Here is a 16040-nt window from a genome sequence, read left to right on the forward strand (position 1 = left end):
GTACAGGTTTTCTGACTACCCAAGAGAAATGAGCATCTTTCCCAATTCACCCTGTCCCACATGCAATGCTCCTGCTACCCAGAAAGCTGCAACGGGCACAAATACAGTGATTACAAAAAGGCCTTGGTTACTAACAGGGCCTACACAACATGTCAAGCTACAACAAATATTAGTAGGAAAAAACTGCATATGAAAATTCTGCCTTACAGTCCAGAAATTGTATAGCCTATTTATGTGTATCTCAATATATAACCTAATTCCATGTTCATCAAATTTAGTCTCAGAAAGGATGTTCAAGCCAGTATTTGAGCATGGAAGCATTTGTGCCACCCTCTTGAGCAGATACTAAATGCCAGCAGAAACAATACATCATCTGTGAATTCTAAAATGCCTGTGGTGAGAGAGTAAGCTTGGCAACTCCAGCTAACTTGTTGTAAGACTACCAACACAATGATCATAAGGAATAATTATGTATTTTGCTGAAGCATTGTTCAAAATCCATCCTTAATTACAAATGACTGATTTTTTTTACTGCAATCTGTAATTTCTTCTAAATTGAAATCAATTCCTATTTACAACAGCATTACAGATAAATACTTCTTCCTCTGTCTTAACAGCAGAATCCCTCAACAAGGTAAGCTGAGCACAATGGACGCCAAAATTCACCTGTTAAAATTCGATGCAATGGCAAAGTGATGTACGTTAAGTGTGCATAGAGTAGAAAGTTTTCATCTGTCCTGTTCAGCTTCAGCCACGAGCCCACCAGCGAGCGTCCCGTTCCAGACAGGGACCGCGACCGCAGATTGGTCGCGTTGTGCAGATCTGTAAAGGCAGGAAGAGACAGCAAGCCTCAAGGGGTTGCACTTCACTGGTACACTTCTGCAACTCAAAACAAGAGGAAAGCCTCCTATCCATTGTTCAGAGACAAATCACTATCACACCTGCTTTTTCAAAACCAGACAGACCTTGCCTAGCGCAGAGCTCACCATTTACACTGAAGCTCATGAACGGTAGCAGCAGCAGCTAAGAACGTGTCCAACCCCAACAGAACGTGGGGAAGTGCCCCCAGAGAGTGTGGCATGTGGGAGAGGGGGAGAATTTCAGCTGCTCCACTTTCTCTCAAATGGATCCACATCAAAGAAATAAGTTTTAACATATTCAGGAGTTGTGGGCTCCAGCCTTCAAAGAGATGCTTAAGCCTATGAAAAATCTCATTTTCAGAGAGGCACTGGATGTATGTGGAGCTCATATTTTCCCACCCTTCTTGAAAACCCTGCACAGCTCTGTATGCTCTCCAGACAAGTCTGTTTAGCTGACAATGCTTCTCTCACCTCCACCATCATCATCTCTGAAGAACTCCTCACTGTCATTTGCTGAATGGGACTTTTTCATCTCAGCAATTCGATTTCGGGGCACTTTTCTCTTGAGGGATGGGGAGAAGAAGGATGGGCGGTTGTTACGTTCTGGGGTTGGTGGTGTGCTGAAAGAAGTAACCTGAAAGGGAAATGAAAGAAATGCTGGAGAAAGTCTTGGTTTTCCCTCCATGTACCACAAGGCAATCACATGTGTAAAAATCATAATGATGACTGGCTTTGACTGCAGTATTTTAATAGTTTCATTTCAAAGGGAAGAAAATAGGGATAACTACTACTCACTACTAATGGATGTGAGTAACTTTGATCCTTTCTTCACACAGTCAATTTAACTAACCCATAACCTCCCTGAGCTGGCAAATGACACTGCTCACATCTGCCCAAAGAAATGAGAGGAAGGTGACATGAAGTGATGATGGCAGCCAAACCAGGTTGAGTGCAGAATCACAACTCGCTCCATGATGCACCTCTATCCCTAATGCTAAAAAATTAAAAGAAGGGCATTGTAACACCCAACTGATGCTCTTCCCAGCACACTTAATTTCTAATTTGTGCTTGTCTCTGTATTTAATTTGGGAGTTATTTCATATCACACTGTGGGGGGGGGGGAACCAGGAACAAGACATATCAGCGTTAAAACCATTAGCAAAAAGCAGTGGTAACACATTATCAAATCTAATTTTACATTTTCCAGATGACACTGAAAGCCTTGGAGACAAAAAAATCATGTTGTTCCTCCAGGCCTGATTTCTTCTGGCTATGTTTCTGTGGTAGAGAGCAAGAACATCCAGTTAATGAGTTCTGTGCTGGTAGCTCATGATGCCTTTTACTAAGTCAGAAACAAAAACCACAGTGCCTGCATGGAGACCTCTAGAAGCTGTTCTGCAGATCTTTAAATGATACAGGTTAGCTGCACTACACAGAAAACCATACTAGACTCCATCAGGTACTGACCCAGCTCAGGTCTGTGCAGGTATTTTGAAGACATATTGCCTAATCCCCATTAACCAGGTAAAATGTCTTAATGGAAAAAAAGGCTCAGAATTGAATAAAGGCCAAATCAGCATCTGTGGTCTGATTCTATTGGCTTTTTACTGCACTTGCATTAAAATTAAGCATATGTATGAATATGATGCATCCGGATCCATGATCTTTGCTTTAGTGTTATACAGGCTTCGCAGCATTCCTCAGTGGCACAAGCTAAAAGCACCACTTCCTATGAGGTTTAGCAAGCTACGTATATAACACACAAATTCCACATTTCTAGGTAAATCCCACTTTGCACAGCAGTGGAATCTACTTTTTTCCCTAGAAAATAGGCAGAATCATAGGTTTCCCTGGCGTCAAGATTGCTGCTGTTTCAAAAAAACCACTCCTCCAGAAGTATGAATCACCCGGTCATCTTGGTATTCAGCATTTGCTCAGAGGAAACTGCATTAAAAAATCCATCTCACACACTGAGTACAACCAAATTACACTCAGGCAAACCTAAGTGCAGCACCTTGATGGGAATTACCCTCCTGCCTTTGGAAAAAAGCATGTTCAAGATTCACCTTAAGAGAGTATTTCTGTCTGCTACTTACTCTCTCATGCACTGGGGAGTCTGGATTTGAATCTTCTTCTGTCCCATACGGTGAAGTGTCACCAGTGGAAACTCTGCTCACTGCCATCTCTGCATGTCCTTTTCCCTGTGGTCCTTTCATTCGGACAAATTCCATGTTGTTGTACTTATAAAAGCCAAAAGACATTCTTTGAGCCATCCTAGCTGCAACACTCACCTACAATGCATGAATACAGGAGAGAAAAATATGTAATGGCAGCTCTACGACTTCAAAATTACATCCTCCAAAAGCAGTTGTTTAAGAAAAAGTCAGAACTATAATGACTAATAATTCCTAAGGAACATTTTAAGCCACAATCTGAAGCGATCTCCAGCAAGAAAGTAATTTTACAGAAACAAAAACAGGTTCTGAGAAGAAACAACTCCTTCAGCCACCCAAAAGTCAGAGCTAGCAGTGGCACAATGAGACAAAACCAAAGGTTTTTATTCAGGTCCACACACTGTGGCACATGAGAGCAGAGGCAGGCACGTGCTCAACTCAATGCAGCCTGTGCTGGGGCACTCATTTGAGCCCAAAAACCAATAGACAGGCACACAAGATTCCTCAAACCAGCAAAGCACACCCTACAACTAGGTCACTACTTTATTCCCAGTAATTTATGACATTTTTATGTTCCCACTGTCAAGGCCAAAAAATAAGGAAGCAGCTCCTTGCACAATTAACCTGTGCTGCATAGCTCACCAAGAGACCCTGACAGCTTTAAATCCCCTAAACAGACAGGGTCTCAATTTCCAGTCAGCACAACTGAACTGAAAATTGAACTGAGAACTGAAAAAAGGAACAGACCAATATGAAAACAGTCAAGGTTTTGCTAAGTGAAAACTATGCCTTAAGTTTTCAGCTTTTATCTATAAGTTTAAGTGATTAATTGCAATTTTCAGTTTATGAAAAGGTCAAGATGCTCATACAAGTATTGTAGTGAGAATTACAGAATCCTAGAATAATACAGGTTAGAAACAACTTTTAAGATCATTAAGTCAAATCATAAACCAAACACTGCCAAGCCCACCACTAAATCATGTTCTTAAGTGTCACATCTACACATGTGTTAAATATCTCAGGGGCTGAGGACTCCCCCACTTCCCTGGGCTTGTTTCAGTGTTTGACAACTCTTACAGTAATGGAATTCTTCCTAGTATGCAATCTAAATCTTCCCTGAAACAACTGATATTAAGTAATCTTCAAAAGCATAAAAAGATTACTCCTCTTCTGTAAAAAGAATGGTAACACGGTAACACTTCCAGTTTTGCCTCTGGCCATGATGAAATATTTGAAGAGTGAACAGTTTTACTTCATCTAACAAAATAACGTCAAGTAGGACATTCCTAGGCTATGAGGTGACTTTACCACATCAAATCTTATCTTTCCACTGCAGGGCTTTCTTTCTATGTTGTCTTCAGTGATTCTGCATTCCCACTTATTTTAATAACCCAGCTGCTGATGGTGTAAGGTCACAAAATGACGGTGGGAGAGAAACAACTTTTGTTTCATGTTCTCTCAGAAACCTGCTGAAGAGTGTAATGGCTCACATTTAAAACAGGGAGATGAGAAATTATTCAGCAACTCTACTGAACAAGGGCAGAAACAAAGAGAAATTCAGAGACACAGTAGATATTGTGAGAATTTCTTTTGTTTGTTCCTAAAAATTGATCAAGATTGTCTTCATAATAAACCATTTGAGAAGTGTAGTGACTCTTGATTTCAGCACTAAGTTCTGAATTTGAAGATGAAAGTGCTGGTATTTCATGTCTCCATAGAAAGCAAAGAAAGCTTTTCTCAGTGGCAGTGAGAGTACAGGGTTTTTTTGAATACAGCCAAATGTAAAATACAATGAAAAAAATACACTTTTTCACAGGGTAGTTACCAGAGTTTAAAATCTCCCATGAAATCATATCTTCTCTGAACACAGAAATATCCATGACTTTTCAAGAAAATGAAAGGGCTCCAAGAACTGCTGTTCAGGTCCATTCCTGTGTCACGCTCTTGACTATGTATCTCTACCTTCCTTCCTTCTGGCAAACAGCAGAGGAATATACCCCAGTCTGAATACCCTCAGTTACCTGAGCCAGAACCAGTAGCTTTCAGCTAACTTCAAACCAAAAAAGACAGACTATGGTGTAGCTGATCTAACAGGACAAAAAGCTGAAAAAGAAAATCTAGTCAGAGCAGCCCCACTGCAAAGGACATTGACTTTCAGAAGCTCCTTACCCTGTTGTCATAGACCTTCTTGAGTGCTTCATAGCGGATGGACCCTTGGAAAATCACCCCTTGGAAGGTGTTGCTTTTATCACTGGCCACTAGCTCCACACAGACCATTTCTCCTTCTCCCACAGTCATGTCACTGAAGACCTGCCAAAGATGCAAGATTAAACACTTTGATGCAAAGTTGTTCAAATCAAAATACATTCAGACTCCCATGGCTGTCTTTACACCCAAGAAAATTTCAATGTAAATTGAAAGGAAGAATGTTCCACCCCAGCCATTCAAAAAAAAACCAGACTCCAGGCAGTGCACACAACAAATCACTTGTTGAGATGAGCAGCTCTCACATCAGCCTGTCATGCTTTAGCCCATCATCGACACTGATGCCAAAATCCAGCTTTAAGATCAGATTTCAAACATTAAAGAGAGAGGAAGGTTAAATAAAAGTAAAATAAGATCTAGTAGAAAATAACCCTCAAATGGCCAAAAAGATTTGATCAAAAGGTACAAGAAAACAGCTAATCAGGATATAAAACTAGAATAGGATGAAACTTTGCTGCTGCAATAAGGAACTCACCTCCTCAAAACTGTCAATCATGAAGAATATATTGGGGTAGCTGATCTTTGACTCCTCTCCTTTACTGTCCATTGGGTGTTTGCTTGGAGAGGCAAACACTTGCTGAGAAAGATGCAGAAGAAAATATCACTCCTCAGTTAAATGTGCTTGGGAACAGACACAATAAACACAAGGCAAGTAATTGCAAAACACCTCAGGCTGGCACTGCTCACTTACACTAGAGATGCTGGACATCCCACAAGCACAGCTGAGCTGGTTTCTGACTAAAGCCAGATTTGCAATAATGGCACTTGAGAAATCCTTGGTTTTCACATGCAAGTAATCAGAGACTCATTGCTTCACAGTAAATGCTCCTGTGTGTACCTGACCTCTCACCATACTACAGTACACCACTGTACTTTTTCATCACCACTTTCAAGTGCCTTTAAGTTGCTGCAATGCACTGCAAAGTAAAATGCCACAGCCCAAGAAAGTTACCATGAAGCAGCTGACCCAACACCTTCACTCTAATTTGTTGTTTTTACTTAGTTCCACACTAAGATCAACCTCCCTCAGTAAGGGTAGCGTGGCTGTCCTGAGGTGATTCATTATGTTATTCTATTCCACACTTATCTGCACCCAAAACTTGCACTGTAAAACTTATTACTGTATCTCTACGACCCTACAGCTGCAGACCTTGTGTGCGTGTGGGATGCTATCACGGGCATTTTTGAGATTGGTGCTGAGACAGGTTCTGGGCTCTTCGCTGTGTAGTATTCACTTCACAGGCTACTTGGATTTGTTCAGGCAAAGACTTTCCTTCCTGTTTTTTGTTCTGTCTTCATTTTTTTTTTTTGTTTTTTTTTTTTTTTTTTTTTGTTTTTTTTTTCCTTGTCTAGGGGAGACTGCAGTTAGAGGCAAATTCCACGGGTGCCCACCTGTAGCAGCCCCCACTCCAGGCCAGGAGAGAAGACTGGAGAATCTCTCTCTTTTGTGGCAGCTTTAGGTTTGCAACTGCAGCTACTCATAGAAATTGCATTTTGCAACTAGAAACTATTTGAAGGGAACTTTGAGAACTCTGCCTGCAGGGACAAAAACAGGGGATGAGCTCAGGGGGCCAGGCCATCCTGCGCCTGCAGCAGCCACAGGCCCTGCAAGGCCTCTCTGGGGGTCACGGACAAAAACAGGTTGGAAACTGCTGAAAAATAGTTAATAATTGTTAAGCACACACTGTTAGTGTGGTTATTATATTGTAAAAGGGATTAAAAGGGTAGTTATGAGAAATATGGCACTCCATGTCCTACATCACACCTAAGCAAAATGCACCAATCCCCCCAGTTAAAAATGAGCCAGCCTGGACAGAACTGTACTGGGACAATCAAGTGCCTTAAACCTTCATGCAAATGAAGGATCCCAACAGAAACAAATCCAGAGGGACAAAAAAAACAGCATAAAAAGGGGACATCCGAGTCGGTGAGACTGTGCTGCTCCACCTGGGACATCAGGAACATCCCTGCCCAGAAAAGGGAGGAGATCCAAGCCAGCCCTGCAGCATCCTCGCTCGTCGGGAATGTTCCTGCTCAACCCACGGGCTCTCCATGCTTTAGGCCTCATAATAAAACCTGAAATCATTTTCTTTCCAGGAGTGTGTTCCCTTTTTTAACACCACCATCTTGTCACGTTGTTCCTGGGGACACACGGTCACCTGTGGGACATGGCACCGGGGAGGTGCCATCTTGTTACAGATGCATAATATATGATTGGCTTTTCACAAATGATAAAATGAATACTATATGTATTAAGTCAGAAAGTTATGCTGTATTAATCTCTTTTAAGTAGTGTGGTAAATATAGTTTTTAAGCTATAGCACAATATTAAAATAGAAACTATGCAATGTAAGATACTTTTTGTAACTAGCTCAAGAAATGGACACGATAACCAAGAAATCCTTCACATACTGACACCAAAAATTCCAAGAGAAGAATTATGACCTCCTTATCGGGACTGTTCAACTTCTTCCAGACTTATGGGAGCCAAGAAATTGATTTACAAGATGAAGTGGGGTGGCGGGAGCAGAAGCTGAGAAGACAGCCTTTGTTTGAAAAGAATGTCTGCATCATGTATGAGATATATGAACATGCAACAGATTATTGCTTTTAATCCTTTGTTAGCAAGCCATGCTCTCTTGAGGAAAGCATCCGGATGTCCATAATTCTTTTTATTGTCCTTTATTGTCCTAACTCTGATTGTCCAAATTCTTATTGCTCTAATTTTTATTACTATTTTTATAGCTACTTTATTACTATTAAACTTTTAAAATTTTAAAACAAGTGATCGGCATTTTTTACACTTTGGCAGGGAACAGTGTGATGCCACCTTCCCTTTGACCCTTGGCCACATGGCTGCCTCCTGCATGTGCCATTTTGGGAACAGGTGTATCTGGCATTTTGGGTCTCTCTTTGTTCCTATGGGGTTTTGAGTTATAGCAGTTTGGTATCTAGTATTTATTTATTTTTCCCCCTGACTGTTGGTGTCTGTTTCATAATAAAATGTTATTTTTTCACTTAAACCTATTAGTATTTAATTCCTTACTGGGGGAAAGGAATTGGTTGGAACCAAGGGGAGTTTACTCATTTCAGAGTGTTCACCTCTTTTTACGGTCTCACAATGTTGGAAATGATACCAAGTTTAAATTTTGTTAATATAACTTTAGTCAGGGGTTTTGTTCACCCTTGCCCTGGGTGGGGTGGGGGCAGGGGAAGGGAATTGAAGTTTCTTTTCAGGGGCCTGTTTCATCACTCAAGGCCTGATGAGCTCAACATCTCAACAGACTGGGAAAATACACAAAAGACAACAACCATTAATGAACATCAACTCCAAATATCACCCCGGCAGGAGACACCTGATCTGGGAAAAGACAGATAACAGAATGAAGAATGAGAACCTAATTAGCATCTAAGGGGAAGAGATTGATAACCAATAGGGAACCAAATACTAAGAACTGTGTAATGTGTGACCAATGAACATTGAACTAACTAATTTCTATGGTTTTGACTGTATAAGTATATGAAAAATCTAGTAAAAATTATGTCTGATTTTCTCTGTACAATCCAGGCAATGTGTGGGTGAAATGATTTCTGTTGCACATCCTGGCCAGAGTAAAGTAGTGCTTTGATTCTCTAACACTAAAAAGGTTTTTGAAGAGTTTTTGCTTTTCCCACAGTTTTGGTGACAAAACCAAGACAATGGCTCACAGGAGGACAAGCATTTGGCTTCTCATCTGCATCTTGTACTTCTGTTTCTTTCCCTATTACTATGCTTCCCCCTGCACATTTTTCCCTCAGTTCCTGAACTCCTTTAGTGACTTTGATTGTGACTTTGTTTAAACAGCTAAAGGCATTTGATTTTATCATTCCAAAACGATTTTATCATTCCAAAAAGATTAGTGAGGTAAGAAGGGATTAACACCAAGCAGATTTTTTTGCTTCCACATTTGTTTACAAAGTCTTGGATTAAAGAAACCTGTCAAATCTTACCCCACTGTGAGCATGCCAAAAGCTATGGATCTGACCAGGCTGCCAAGCTCTGACATTCTTGCTACAAACCATTTAACACAAAACATAATTAAGGATAGGATATTAGATATTAATGAGAAGGTTTAAGACCAGAAACACCATTAGAAAGCAATCAGACTCCTCAAAAATGCTACCTGCACCAATGCCTGAAACAAGGACCTTTTCCAGGCATCCTCGCTCTCACACCAGCCAGTGAACAACAAAACACCCTCCCAAATTCATCTCCAGTCAGGCACATCTGAGGAAAATACAGTTTGTGGAGAGCTTATTGTCAAGCCAGCAGTTTGCAAAATAAAGTCAGCCTTTTTCACACTGGCTCCATGCCACAGGCACTCACTTGTGTGAGCAGAATAGATTTGTCATAGGTCTTGAGCAGGACAGTAAATCTTAGGCCATCAACATCTGGCTGCATATGGGCAGAAGACACATTTTTTAAAGCAAGAACCATCAGAGCAGAAATGCAGATCCAAACCAGCTGGATTTTCTTCATTCAAAACCAACAGCCTCAATAGTGGATGTGCCAATGAAATGCCCAACTGCAAACATGCTTTCACAGCATATGGAATTGCCTTTGTCTCTCTGTAGATCAACACCATGATGCTGAAATGTTTCTGGTATGTACTGGCAAGTTTAATGTGGAAAAGGGAAGACAACAATTTATAAGCAGTCCCACAGTAGGAGCTAGAAAGAAGGAACAAAGAACTTCCTCTTCATTTTAAATATTGCTCACATGCATATCCCTCATCTTCTCCTTCCTAGTTTTCAAATCTGCAAATAATATTTACAGATTTTTCTCAAAAACATTTGCAGAAGTTAACTTGTGGTGAAATTTGGACCAGCCAACAGAGGAAAAAAACCAGTGAGAAATAACAGGTTTAAATCAGCAGTGCAAAGTGGCATCTCAACGGCCCCTAAAGAAAAAATTATGTGTAATCAATGTAAATCACAGAGATAATCATCAGCATTGCTATTTCTGTTTGTAGGCAAAACAAAAGTTCTTTTAAAGTGGTTAAACTTAAAGAAAAACTAAAGAGCACTGGTTTATTTAAGTAACACCACTTAAGCAAGCACCTGCGTGAACTAAGAGAATGGAAAGCCACTTAAATCCAACAGGAGCCTTTTAAAAGAAGAATTTCTGCTAGCTAGCAGAAGTTGTTTCAAGATCTACATTGCAAATTGAAATGGAGTGGGGAAGCCTCAGGTTTTTTGTTCCTGTCCCCTGTATGCTTGTTATTCAGTCTCTTCCACTATGGTAAACCCTGGATTAACTGCACACAAAAGATAACAGCCTATGGAAGGAATGAGCAGTTCAAGAGACTAAAAATATTGTAAAATAATAAAAAACCAAATTGGTAATCAGTAAATAGTCTGCCATTTATCAGCTCTACATTGGAAACTTACCCTGAAGGCTCTTCATATTCCAGATCTCATACAATTTCAGATTTAGTCTCACACTGGGAAACAGTTGGGCATCATATTCATTCCTCCCCCTGGCACCTTCCCCTCTCTCCCCTAAATCCAGCAGGCAAAGATATACACCTTGAAGCATGCAGGGGTCTTCACAATTCTTTGAGAGGGTCTATAAAGGACATTTAGATCTCAAATCTAGATAACTGGCAAAAAAATGCCACTATATAGACTTGAAATGCTTCAGGAGGATGAATCTGTCAGACCACAGCCTGAGAACCACTGCCCCAATTTTGGAGCAGTTTTTAGGATTAGGTAATACTCTCTGATCCAAAGCAATAAAAGGGGAAGCTCACCTGAGATTTCTTTTTGTGAATATGAATATCTCCTCCATCAGAGCGTGTGCACACAGCACAGGTCACCACATAATCCAGCTGGAACAGGGCACCAGACAGAGAAATGAGCATTTAGAGTCCAGAAAACAAAACATTCATATGTATGCAACAGAACACATTCTGTCTCATTTGTTTAGCTCCCTGTCTAAAAAGTAAGGTATTTTGGTGTTGCCATTTTATTTACTGTCTACTATACTGAACAACTTACCATTTTTTTTTTTATTTTCATAATAAAATGTTATTTTTTTCACCTGAACTATTAGCATTTCATTCATTACTGGGGGAAAGGAATTGTTTGGAACCAATTGGTTGGAACCTGTGTTTGTTCATTACATTAACTCAGTGATACCAAAATCTCTTGTACAGCTGCTTGTTGAAATGCACAACCAATGGGTAAGGAAAGTGCTGCCAATATTGTTTAACAGGAGCTTAGTTTCAGCTGGGGGAATAAGCAGCACACACACACACACACACATCCCCACAAACTCCTGCGCACTCTTCAGGATAGAAATGGAAAATATTTCCTCCCTTTGAACAGGAAAAAAAGACACTAATGAACACCAGTGACATCTTAGAGAGTTCAGAAAACACTAGCACAACCTTCCAAACAACCTGAAAAAAGGAGCAAGTGTAATAACTCTGGACAGCAGTACTCAGCTGTAATAACATCTCTGAATTCTGACTGTGGCAAATGTATCTTGGTTTTATTGAGCATCAAATAAAGGCAAAAACTGCTCTCTGCAGAGAAGCTCTGCAAAGAGACTTCTGGGAGGAAGGAGAGAGAATGAAAACAATTTATTTTCCAGGATGCGTGCCTGAGCCAACAGCTTCCTGTTCTGAGATCATAATGAGCAAAACCTTTAAGGGAACTCAAATAATTACAGTAATAGTCAGCTTTCCTAAGCCATAATGTAACACACACACAACACCAAACAACCTATAAGTCAATTAAAGAAATAATTAGTTCTAGCTTCATGTTCCTAACCCAAAATATTTTATCAAAGTTCAGTTGTGAAGAGCAGTAACCCCACAGCATGATTTGTGACACTGCATTTACACTCTTCTCTCTTAGCTGTACCAGTGAACTCTAGTAGAAATGCTGCTTAGCTACATCTCATTCATTCTTGAAAAACATTAAACTGGATGAAGCCTTCCTTTTGCAAAACTTTGTTACAGAGCATAAAACTCAGCCTAGCTTCACTGCATACAGTTGAAGCTTTTTGTAGAAAGCTATTAGGACTCCATTGAAAAATAATAAACATCTCAGTTTAGGTTCATCTAGATTCTGAAAGGCTAAATTGCATAAATAGTGAAAATTAGACAAGCATCAGCGTTACCTTCTGCAGGATGAGGTTCAAGTAGACACTCTCTTCCCAGTCAATGTCAGGGTCTCCCAGGCCAGGAAGCTTCTTAGAATCTCTGCGGTAAACTTCAACTTCAACCTGCTAAGGGAACATCACATCTCTTTGAAAACTATTACTCAGAGGTACCTATTTCCAAACATAAAACTGGAATCAGAAGCTGTACATCACATAGCTTCCTAGTTTTCCGTCAGGATCAGGATTTGCTGACAATGCAAGGCTTTGTGTGGAAATGTACTGGGGAAACACGGGATGTGTAGGCAAACAGGGAAGAAGGGCAGAATCTCTCTGTGTGGGAGCATCCCAGTTTTGGACAGGAGCTTAATTTATTTCTTGTAACAGGTATGCTTCAGGAAAAATGAAATCAATAAAATCAGGGATGCACGCATATCCATATTTCTCTTAACAAAATCCCTCAGAATCAAGTATGTCGCTACACTAATGCTCAACACAGTCCAAACCATAGCTATTGCTTATTTTCCATTGGCATAGGAGTCCCTGGGAAGACAAAATCCCAAAATATGCCAACTTAGAAAAGAGCCACAAAGATCATCCAGATCATCAGGGAAAGAGCGTGATGAGCCCTCACACTGAGGACAAAGAGATGGATGCAATGTGTGAGGAACTTACCATAACCTTCACTCCCCATGACTCTGTGTTGCCAGAGGGGTGAATAGGTAGAAAAAAACAGGAAAGAAGGCCAGGAAGAAGGGAGAGGTGGGGAGAAGGTGTTTTTAAGATTTAGTTTTATTTTTAATTGGTAATAAATTTTGGCCATTTGTTTTCAGCATTTGGGTGGTGACATGGGACTGTCATGTAGTACAGCATAGAGTTCTTTTGGAGACATCCTCTTTGCTTGCAGTGCTGAAAAAAACACTTAATGCTGGAACAGAGTCAGCAATGAAATATCCTTAAAACCTGTATTTTTATTATATGCTGAGTTCAGGTAGTTCAATCTTCCAGGCAGCCAGACAGTGACATTGATTTATGGATTCAGTTAGGAAAATCCTGTGATTTTCTGTGCAGGTCATGTGCCTGAAATAATTTAGGTTGGGAAACTCACTGGTCACACCACAAGCAGTATTTGTTGAGTCACAGGTCCTGATGTACAGAACATGTGAACCATGGCTCTGTTTAGTTCTGTCTCTGAAGCTGCAGTCTCAACATCAGTAGCTCAAGCTTTTTGGAGATTTAACAGGCCTAATGATTATCCTGTGCATTTGGCAGCAACTCTGCTCCTCCATGTTCATAGGATGCTGAAGAAAATAGGAACTACTCCAATATCCAGGCAAGCTCAGAACATATGTCCAGGATATCTTACGTTTATCTTTTTTATTGCTTTGCTCTATAGATATGGCACCTTTTCAAGTGACAAGGCACAATGAAAGGCCAAATACAACTTGCTGGTCTATCACTGAAGTTTTATCTTTCTTTCCCAGCTGTGTAACACTGCATACTTGCATCTTTTGGATTCCCAGGAGAAAGTAAAGCTGCTCTCTACAGAAAGATTAGAAATAATCAACCTTGACCTAACAGCAGTTTAAAATCATAATCCTAAATCCAACCATGTTAACCTTTCAAACCTGCAATGACCAAGACCCTTTGGAGGTGAGGATCAGGGCTTACATTTTCTAGTAGGTCACATCAGCTGGCATGAGAGGCAGCAGCAAAGCTGTTTTTGAGTCTTGACTTAATAAAGAGCGACAAGTCAAAGGGATTCCACTTTACTAAACCCTAATAAATTCCTTAACCTTGATAAAAGCTACACTACACAGTGCCTTGGTCTGCAAAGAACCTGATACAAGGGGGGTCTGTGGTTTTGCTTAAGAAGACCAAGAGAAGATGTATTTTCAAAACTTGTCAAGAAAAACTGCAAGAGTGTTACTGTGACATGCCAAGAAAAGACAGAATTAAATGTACTTCTCTAGGATCCAAGAGTCTGTGTAGTAGATATAGCCCAGAATTCAATATGGAAGTTCTGCCCTGGCATTCATGTTTTAGGAGCTTAATTGATGTTTCACCCATTTATGCTCAGTTTAGAAATTGGTGGGAAGGAAAGGAGAAGCAAATGGAAAGTCACTTAGACCATGCAGAGTGCAAAGCAGATAATTTAAAAGGCCTTTAAAAATAAAATTGATGATGGTAGAGAAGTTTACCACCAGCACCAAATGGACATACCAAATGGTACAGTTTATGACTTCAGGCTGTCGTGATTAAGCTGCATCCAAAGCCCTTCTCATTCAGTCTTAAAACTGAGCAGAACGTCTAATCTCGATCCCATCGGGTTTTTTTCTGCTTATCCTCTATTACACCTCAATTTAAAAACAAATGTTATTGCCAACACTCTTCCAGCTCCAGTAAGCACAGAAAAACCCAAACCCACAAGCAGGAGCTACTTTTAATCAGACAGTTCAGGCTGTCCAGAACTCAGACCAAAGCCTGAGAACCACTGGATCCATTGACACTTGTTCCCCACTGCTCCATTCTGTCACACAGGGCATGGAAATGACACCAACACACACCAGCACTGTCAGCATTCAGACAAACAGCATCTCCCCACTCAACCCCTTCTGTTGCTGCCATCAGTATGATGATTGCTATCCTCAAAGCTGCACAGATCTTATTTTCATGAACATAAACTAATGTTCTGAGCTGACATGGCATTGAGCCACCTCTGCCAGCACTCTTCAGCCAAAACCTGCAGCAGCCAGCTAAGCACAGAGCACATATGTAGCAGTGTTTGTGGAAGAACTACAATGAACTTGCTTCACTGTACACCCAGACTACAAAGTCATCCTCAATGTGGTCCATGAAGGAATCGTCAGCAGACCATTTGGCTCAGCCTGGCATAAAGCAGGAGCCAACAGCACAGCTCCTGTTCTAGTCATAAATGTCTCCAGAAAACTCTGAACTCTCATTTGCCTTTTCAGTCTACCCCTGGAAACCTAAATGAGAGCACAGCTTGGTGGGTGGCAAGGAGGTTTGCACTTCCATCCAGCTCCTACAGATACCAGTCTCCATCTCCCTCCCCTTTAACAATATTGGTTTGGCATTTTGGCATCATTTTTAATAGAAGAATGTCCAACACTACAAAGTAAATTAAAAATCCATGTTGTCATAATTTGATGTGTAGGAGTAGTTGTTTGGTGTCTCACTGCACTGGGCAGGCTCAAAAAATCAGATACAAGAGGAGTTGGAATTACAAAGCAGTCAAGTGAAATCAAACAGGAGGACAGCTGAACAAGTACCAATGAATCACCAACTATGAAGTTTCACAAAGCAACTGAAGTACTTCAAAGTCACAGGAAAGGTTCAATTCTCAGAAGCCATGCAAAATCCAGGCAGCCACAGGAGTTACAAAATGCTGTGTGTGCTATAAAGGCCCACTCCCCATCCCAGCTGTTACCACACACAATTCACTAACGCTGATTTTGTGGTAACCACCACTTACACAACCTCCTCACAAATAAAAATCATTTATGGTTCTTTTCAAAAGCTTAAATAATGCTCTGAGAGCAAATACAAGGGTTTGTGTCACTGTCACCTATT

General features: G+C 40.6%; 1 protein-coding gene across 5 annotated transcripts in view; it reads right to left on the reverse strand.

The window, feature by feature from the left end:
- Nucleotides 1-16040, reverse strand: part of KIAA0930 (KIAA0930 ortholog) — a 74502-nt gene that overhangs the window by 5774 nt on the left and 52688 nt on the right. For 2 of the 5 annotated variants that reach the window (XM_085570142.1, XM_085570140.1), the window contains 8 exons: nucleotides 12468-12575; nucleotides 11092-11169; nucleotides 9666-9734; nucleotides 5775-5876; nucleotides 5204-5344; nucleotides 2957-3151; nucleotides 1332-1494; nucleotides 667-822 (listed from right to left, as the gene is read on the reverse strand). In XM_085570142.1, coding sequence (XP_085426268.1) covers nucleotides 667-822; nucleotides 1332-1494; nucleotides 2957-3151; nucleotides 5204-5344; nucleotides 5775-5876; nucleotides 9666-9734; nucleotides 11092-11169; nucleotides 12468-12575 — 1012 coding nt within the window. The remainder of the gene's footprint in view (nucleotides 1-666; nucleotides 823-1331; nucleotides 1495-2956; nucleotides 3152-5203; nucleotides 5345-5774; nucleotides 5877-9665; nucleotides 9735-11091; nucleotides 11170-12467; nucleotides 12576-16040) is intronic. The other 3 variants (XM_085570144.1, XM_021529917.2, XM_085570141.1) reach the window with 2 other exon arrangements.

This window comes from Lonchura striata, chromosome 1A (assembly GCF_050655825.1).
Source record: "Lonchura striata isolate lonStrDom1 chromosome 1A, ASM5065582v1, whole genome shotgun sequence".
NCBI classification, from domain to species: Eukaryota; Metazoa; Chordata; class Aves; order Passeriformes; family Estrildidae; genus Lonchura; species Lonchura striata.